The sequence below is a fragment of the Halyomorpha halys genome, unplaced genomic scaffold (assembly GCF_000696795.3).
Source record: "Halyomorpha halys isolate HHAL.00 unplaced genomic scaffold, Hhal_1.1 Scaffold718.1, whole genome shotgun sequence".
In the NCBI taxonomy this organism is placed as follows: Eukaryota; Metazoa; Arthropoda; class Insecta; order Hemiptera; family Pentatomidae; genus Halyomorpha; species Halyomorpha halys.
Genome location: NW_027110423.1, coordinates 42467 through 51646, shown reverse-complemented (window position 1 = coordinate 51646; position 9180 = coordinate 42467). Strand labels below are relative to the sequence as shown.

General features: G+C 29.2%; 1 protein-coding gene across 1 annotated transcript in view; it reads right to left on the bottom strand.

The window, feature by feature from the left end:
• Window positions 1-9180, bottom strand: part of LOC106685625 (Pleckstrin homology and RUN domain containing M1) — a gene marked incomplete in the record, with an annotated part of 15613 nt that overhangs the window by 2252 nt on the left and 4181 nt on the right. The window contains 7 exon segments of the mRNA XM_024360043.2: window positions 1-829; window positions 1808-1978; window positions 2056-2187; window positions 2297-2516; window positions 5629-5747; window positions 5834-5893; window positions 7447-8271. Coding sequence (XP_024215811.1) covers window positions 719-829; window positions 1808-1978; window positions 2056-2187; window positions 2297-2516; window positions 5629-5747; window positions 5834-5893; window positions 7447-8271 — 1638 coding nt within the window.

Here is a 9180-nt window from a genome sequence, read left to right as displayed (position 1 = left end):
ATTACAGAGTTGAGGAGTTACCTCATCATTCAACAGATCAAAAATAAATTATATGCATCGATGATAGTAATATAAAATAACAATGATGTAGTAACATGTGACTAAATGATAATTTTTAGAAATAATGTGGGATCATGTTATGCCCTTCATGATATAAAGTAACGCTTGCCTGTTCTAAACTAAAATTAATAAAACAAATGTTGACAAAGAATTTTGTCTAATCACTAATTTAAAAAACACAATATGCTTATTTAATAAATTCAGTTTCCTATACACAACCATAACAAATACACTAATATCACTCTTTTCATTGGCTTATTCAAAATTAAATCTGACTCGTACATTACATTTTCCTAAAAATTAATTTTATTAGAGAGATAATAAATGACAGTGGAAATGATAAATCACAGTTAAAATCATTTCATTTCCACTCTGACATTGATATATTAACAATATACTTCTAGCCTTTATTTCAATTAATGGCATGAAGTCAAAGGTACATTTTACATGTTTCCAATACATGAAAATAAATGTTAAGTAAACTAAATTACGATTTCACTAATATAAATTATACATTAAAAAAAAAACCAAACATCCAACAAATTAAAATTATATCCATAAACAATCATTCTTTTAGGCACTTCAGGTTTCATCACAATATGTTAAAACTTCAAACATGATTATCAAAGACAATAATTGATAAAAGAGGTTTTATCAATTACATATCCGACATGGAACTGGCATTCTCTTTTCTTTTCTTTATCCTCTCACATTTTGGGCATATATCCTTTTTACAACTAAGGTGGTAGACTGTTCTACATGATGGACACTAAAAACCAAAGCAAAACCCATAACAGTCATAAAAAATTGATATAAAAATACTTAACTAGAACCAAAGCTAATTAATTTGCTGAGTAAATTCAAAAATACATTAATAATTGTAATTTAAATATTTATGCAGTGAATTTAACATGCATATGAAACTAAAGATATTCCTATGTCATCACTTAGTCAATAATACCACGTAAGTTCGAAAAAATCAATTGATTTTAATAGTTTTCAAAATAATAAAAAAACTAATACATCTAGCATTCTACATTCTAGAAACATCTCGTCCTAACCATTGTTTAGTAGAATATCTATATACATTTTTCTAATTTCAAGATTTTTTTTAGATATATCTCAAGAATGAAGTATTAATTTTTTTTTTTTTCAAATAATATAAAGTGTTTTTTTTTATTTAAGAGGTGTCACAGCTCAAGCACTGATATTCTGATGAAATATTGAATTTTTCATCTTGGAAGTTAAATGAAAGGATCACACAAGCTATTATTAAAAATAAAATTATTTTGGCATTATCAGGTTTGGTTCACAATTAACCCAATGTTAATTCCATTCTATGGTTATTGTTTACCTCAGATTAATATGAAGAGAAGTGTCAGAGATACATTTTTTTTGTAAAAATGTTTCAGCCTGAATTTCAAGTCCTCTTCAGGGCAACAGTAGCTGAAAATACCTCAAAACACCACTTTGCAATCTTTTCAGCAACTGTAACCCTGAAGAAGACCTGAAATTCAGGCCAAAACGTTGGCACAATAAAATAAGTGTTCTTCACTCCTCACTGATTCTCAAATTAATTCCACTTTCCTTAAATTTATCCAAAATTCAAGCTAGCAAAAGATTAATATTAATATCTTCACAAAATAAAATGTTTATACAGTTAAAAAATTCAAATTTTATTAATTGCTGTTTAGTTGAAAAACATTATTAGAGTTTTCAGGAATTTACAATTATTAGAATAATTTACCCTGTATGTTGTCTCAATGTCAAATGGATATATGGCTTTTTCATCATGGCACACTTCACAAATAAATCCCTTTTGGGAACACAATTGGCAGGTGAGAACATGGTCAACAGAAATCTTAATTGCTCTTTTCAGGAGCTCTACTAGTTTTCCACTAGGTATTTCAAGAAGATCCTGTTTTAATAAACAAAACAACATTATATTGGTATTTGTTACATTTATTAAATTTAATCAATAGAGACGACACTTACCGTCAAAGAGTAAAGATGGACATGTTCATACAGATACTCCCTGGGCCATAATATCCTTTTTATCCTTTCTTTCACTGAATCGTGACAGGTAAAAAGATAAATCCTTAAAAAATTTAACTGAAGTCTCAGCTTCTACAAAATCACAAAATTTTATAATCCAGAACTTAAAAGGCAGTATTATCTATCAATTTTAATTTTGATATTGGAGGGCAAATCCTCATATCTAATAAATCCACAATACCTGCAAAGAAGACATTTCTGAGAAAACTAAATACAATTTTGGATTAATCTTCCTGACATCAAAAAGTGGAAAATCTTGTATCTCTTGTAAAAATGTAGCAACCTTGCCACAAACTATAAACCGAGAGAAATCCCAATTATGCAGTATTCTTCCCGGTAGTGGCATTACTGATGATTTAAAACAATCTCGACAATAATAACAGCCAGTCAAAGAACAGACACTATAACAAAGGATATTATTCTTTTCAAATATTTCCAAAGAGAAATAAATATATATCTACAACTTAATCTAGTAATGTACAAAACCATCTTGAATAATTTGCTCTACTAGGACCAACAGCAAATACTAGTTTTTCTCTAATCAAGAGGAAGTAAATAATTTATTTACTTTAGCAATATACATGAGCGAAAAATTCCAATTCATATTTTTTTAGAAATATTAACACTAAAAAACTCGCAAAAATTCATCTTAAATTGAGTTTTCTAAAAGCATGCTGCTAGAAGTGCTAACTGGACAAGTCTAGTGAGAATAACCCAGGTATATCAGGTTGTAAAATAAGTTAGTAGGGTTTTTTACTGGTGATTTCAATAAAAACTTCAGATTATTATAAATATTTTTAATCAATTATATATGACCCATTTTGATCTATTACATGTTGCCATCTTTCAGGTAATTTTATAATACTGTCCTCCCAGAACTCTCTCTATAAGCGTTTTGCAATCCTCGAGTGAATTAAAGTATTTCCCATTAAAAGAGCTTTGAAGGGACCGAAATAAGTGAAAATCTGTTGGGGCAAGGTCTGGTGAATAGAGTGGGTAAGGGAATCACATCCCAGCCAAACTCTAATAATTTCTGCTGGGTCATTAAAGACACGTGAGGATGGGTGTTATTGTAATGGGAAACTATCCCTTGCGATTATCCAATGCTGGACGCTTTTCCTCAACTGCTGCCTTTAATTGTTCCAAATGGACACAGTATACTGTAGAATTAATGGTCTGATTTAGCTCAAAATAAAGGACACCTTTCCAATCCCAATGCACAGTATAACCTTTTTTGGATGTAATTCTGCTTTTGGGGTTGTTAACAGTGGGTCACTTTGTTTTTACCAGGACTTTTTCTTCACAATATTATTGTACAGGACCCACTTTTCATCCCCAGTTATCAACCTCTTTAAAAATGGATAATTAACATTGCATTTCAGGAGGGAATCGCTAATGGATATGCAGTCCTATAAATTCTTTTCCGTCAAATTGTGAGGAATCCATATATCACTTCAAGAAACATATCCTGCAGCCTCCAAATGATTTGAGACACTTGCATGAGATATGTTAAGCATTTCTGCAATATCCCGTGTCGTAGAGTGAGGATTGGCTGTGACCAATGCTTGAATTTGGTCATCAACAGTTGAAGGGCGTTCTGAGCGCTTTGCATCTTCCAAGTCAAAATTTTCTGATTCTGAACAGAGCAAACTATTTACAGATGGTGCTTTCTCCTAAGGCATCATTGCCATACACACTGCAAATTTTTTTAACAGTCTATGCAGCAGATTTTTCTTTTCGGAAATAAAAAATCACGAAATGACGAAAATGAATTTTTTTCTCTTCCATTTTGGGCAATCAAAATACCACTAAAAGATAAGGAATCTCAGTTGAAACTGAAGCATAAAAGCACCTTAACTAAGCCTTTTTTAGAATATGTATACATTATTGACCAAGTAAACATGATTTTATAAACATAGAGAGCATTAAATTGAAATATTGAAAAACGCTACAAACTTATTTTACACACATTATTTTCAACTACATTAATTACCAAATAAATAGTCTATAAATAAAATGAAATCAAAAAAGGCCATCATTGTGACAAAGTAGTTAATTGTACAAAAAACCAGTCATCTAACCAAATAAATAGAACTGAAACCATTAATTTTGGATCAGAGGTATGCAAGACCCTCACCCCACTTGGCTCAACAAAAAGATCAATTGCAAAATGAATATAAATTTATAGCAAATAAAATATCATCCTATATTATACCTATAAATTAAAAGATTGTTCTCATAAATTCTTCTTGAATCTTTGAAAATAAAACACTTCTTTCAAATAGGAGGTAAGATATAAAGGTGTCATACACATCAGAATTGAGTATGCTTCGATCGACTTGAAGTCTCGTACAGCTAAATATATAAGCTCACTGAAGTCTTCTACAGCTCTAAATTGGGAATGTCAAGATTCATTTCTTGGGCGTGCCAGTAAGTAAACATTACCTGCTCTATATGGGAATCAAACCTACAACATTCTGAATCAGACACTCAAGGGGACTCACATCAACTTATTCTGCCATTGTGGTCTCTTATAAGAGGCTGCTGTAATAATTGGCTTCTTAATCAATTGTCTTTTGGGCAAAGAAGAATTTTATTTACAATAAGATGGCACCAGTTAATTCAGAATAACCATAGCTGTTTAGGACAATCAAAATAAATTAAGTATAGTAAATCAAACATTTCTTGTCCAAGCTTTGACCCACACTGCAAGCTGTCATCAGGGCTAAAAAACAATAAAGATTCTCTCCTTGTTGTGACTGAACACCGACAAACATTTGCTCAATCTTAACACAATATGTGAACTCCACAATCAAATTTGTTAAATTAATATTCAAAACAAGATGTTGGAAAACAATAGTCTATACAAAATCATACCATTTTAGAATTAATGTTTATTTTCATAAAATAATCAGGAAGAATGTTGAAAATGAAAAGAAAACATACTGCTCCTAATTTTTTTAAAAACAGTCACAAGATTATTGAAACAAAATTTTAATATAACCACCAGTAAATCATTCTTAATTTTGGAAGTTAAGATATCTATTTTTTACAACTGAAATTAAACTATGTATAGCTAGAGTTACATTTTTTTTACAGTTTTTTTTTTGACATATATACTGCACATATATCTGAAAAAGAATCACAGCTGAAAAAACTAAAATATCACATTTGTTTTAATTTTAAGATGTTAAGTATAAAAGATAGAATTTTCTTAAGTGTTATAAAAATTGACAAAAAGCTTGTGAAACAAAAATAATTACAGTTTTTGAAAAAATTATTATTTCAACAGACCAGAAATTAAAATTTTAATTGCAGTTTTTTTTTCTGGATTTAAAAATTGGAATCTTCCTCTTTTTTCCATATTATCTTTTAAATAGTACAAACCTTCTGTTGTGTTTGATTTTCTTATGGAAAAGAAATTTCCATTTACTTTTAAGAAATATCCCTCCTAATCTTATTAACATTTCAAACTTAAAACATAAAACAACTTGGTGCTCTATAAGTACTCACCAAGAATTTCCAAAAGAAAGACCAATTAACTGCCCACATTCCTTACATGAAAAATTTTGGCCAATAAGTCCTTTTTCATTCACTATCTTTCCAAGCTGTTCCACAAGAGATTTAAATTCCTAAGAAATAAAATTAAAAAAACAATTATTTCATAGAAAAGAATAACTTTTTGCAGTAGATTTAATAACAAATATTAAAAACTTACTGGAATGTTAAAATTTAATGCTGATTCTTCAACTACCTCAAAATCATTAGAAGTCTGACTCTGAAAATTAAAATATCAAAGATATTGAACATTAGATTTCAATTTCTGTTCTAATTTAAATAAAATGTTTATGCCACAAGAAGTTTTTTAATTAGTTTCTTTTTCTTTGTAACACATTCCATTATCATCCATTAGATTGCAAAATATATAACTATTCCATAGTAAATAAAAAAACTTGGCACTAAAAAGGGTCATAATATTTGAAGACAATTTTTTATCAATATTGAATAAACAAAATTAAAATTGTTATTTGAGAAAGACCCACCACACAGCACAGAAAGGGGCAGTTTTGAATAGGAGTTTTAAAAAAATTATAGTGTAGGTAGTAAAGGTAAAAAAAATGGATGCTCTCTTAAACATCTGAATTTGAAATTCAATGCCCTGCCAAAAAATGAATATTTTATTTATGAAAAAAGAAATAGATAAATAAAAAAGAAGTTGAAATAGGGTCATGACTCAGTTCAGTATTTCTCAGGATAGGTTTGGAAAAGAAAAAGAAAGTAAGTCTTCAAAAAATGTTTCAACATTAATATTTTTAAAATATATAGTAATATAATTTATTTGGGTAAAAATTGAGAACAAGTCAAAACTGTTTATTATTTGAATAATTCTACGATTTCCTGTCAGTTGCAGTTGATCATCTTACTCTTAATTTTAATTACTAATTAAAAAGTATTATCATGTCATTATGCATTGTCCTCGAATTTATACAAAAGGACAGGATCATATATTGTATCTTATTGAAGTGGAGTTAAAAACCAGAAAAATACCTCTTAATCCATGAAAATTGGAAAAAAGGACAGGTTAATGATGGCAGAGCTCAGTCAGGACAGTCATCTTAATATCATAACCTTTCTATTCTATTAATAAGGGCCATTATTTTTTAATATGTAGAAGTATTTTGACTTATATAATAAACTGTTTACAAAATCTTTACATTGGGAAGGTCGTGCAAACAGGGCATAACCATAAAATATAACTTTTCTATATATAAGAATAATTTTACCTCTGATAGAAAAGTCTCAAATTGAGATAGTTTTTTTTTTTACTATAGTTTAAATATTTTTCCATCTGCAAAATCATAATGGGATGCCACCATGTCTATAAATCATTTCTATCTCTTTCTATGATAATAACCCATAAACAGTAAATAATGATAATAACTATTGAAATTATAGAACCAAAATATATACTTAAAGGTGTGGATATGGTTTACCGTGGATTTAATGTAAATAGGGATAAATATCACAAGTAAGTTTTATCCATTACTGTTATTTATCTTTACTCACAGCCCACCAACCAACTTCTAATAAAAATACATACTCTATGCGCTAATATTTAATTTAATTTAAAATTCTATAATATATAAATAATTACATTCGACAATGACACTCTATTTATTCATTTTCATTAAAATTACCAAGAAGAATAATAAAGAGGTGTGTAAATAGTAATTCAAAAATAATATTTGGTATTTAGACATTTTCAGTACTATTCCTTTGATTTTATATTTTATTTAATTAAAAATTAATTATAAAAGAAACAAATTATACCTTTGACATACGCTGAAATGCTGTTTGATGTTTAGGCGAGACAGGTTTATTTATACTAGGGCCAAATTTGTTTATTATATCATCTATATTAGGTTTTTGCACAGTACTATTATCTACTTTATAACTATCAATTATTTTATGATAGCTCTCCAATGTGCTGTTTTCAGTAACAGTTTCTTCTTCAGTATTTGGAATTAACTGAACATCTGATCTAGATTCTACCTCCTCTGATTGATTTTTATCAGTATCAGTAACCTTTGAGGCTGCTGAGACATCAGCAGAAGTGGATGGGGCCTCAAATGGAACTTCAACATCACTTACACTTTTTTCATCCGAATCATCAAAGCACATATGAGAATGCAGAGGACTCCCTTCAACAGGAGTTCCTAGAATTTTCTTAAAAGCTTCCTCCTCCCCAAATCTTCCAGAACTACTAGGTATAGAACATACCGAAATAGATTCTGCTTTGTCATTATCTACTGGCAAACCTTTTACAATATCTGTTCCAACAGATATTGGCACCTCTTTCATTGGGGGAGTCCAAAGGCCGGCTAGTAATAAAGGAGCATTGGACCAAGTGTTCAACACACTAGAATTGGTCGGGAGAGAAAACGAAAATCTTGCCAAGCCTTCAAGCAACTTTGTAACAACACCTAAAGCTTCCAGATCTCTCAGAAAGGCAAAACGTTTATAATACGGAGTAAGCGATGAATTATCTTGGCAAATCATCAGGAGATAACTAGTTATCATGCCTTCATTTAATGACAGGCGAAGCCATGCTCTGGATCGTCCAACATCAGTAGTAATCTGACTCAGTTTTGTTATCTATCGAAAAATAAAATAATTTTAAACTCAATATAATGAATTCAATTAAAAAATAATACATAAAATTCAATAATTGTAACAATTTTATAGTATCATATTTCTACATAAGTCTTTTAACTCAACATCTCATAGAAGAAAAGGCTATTGATCATTCTCATGATGGAAGTTGGTATCACTTTCTAATCGAATAAATACTACTTTGTTCTCAACTTAAAAAATAAAATGATTCTGTAACAGATCAAAAAAAAAAAAAATTCTCTAGGGACTTAGGAATTGTACCTCACCTTCCATTGGTCGTACAAAGTAATCTCACACTTAGATGGCAAAGTATGATATAAGTTCCAAAATGCGCCATATCAAGGCATTTTTGATAGCAAAATAAATTATTAAATAATTCAATTGGATTCCTTGTTAAGCCTCAACACTCTTTATTACATCAACAATCCAACATTTCAGCCATCCTCAAGAACAATCTTAAATATACATTTACACCTCACATCCAAATTTAAAAATTTTTTGCAGACTATTCTGCCCAGGTCATTAATTACAAGTGAAATCACCCTATTTTATCTTATTATTATCTTATTCACATCGTTAATTTTTAAAACTTGTGATTTTAGATTACCTTACCCTATCAACTATCATATAAACAAATTATTTAGTTTGGCCGAAATGTTGGACTGTAGATATAATAAAGAGTGTTGAGACTTAATAAGGATACCATTTGATTTATTTAATAAATAAATCCCAGTCTCAAGAAATTGCAAAAAATTATATATAAAGTAAATAAATAAATTTTTGATATTAAATATATAAAAGCCAATCAATTTCCACTTAGAAAAAAATTATATGGTATTTATCATGTAATTCAAATACGAGTTTGAAATTCAGTGACAGATACTATTAGTT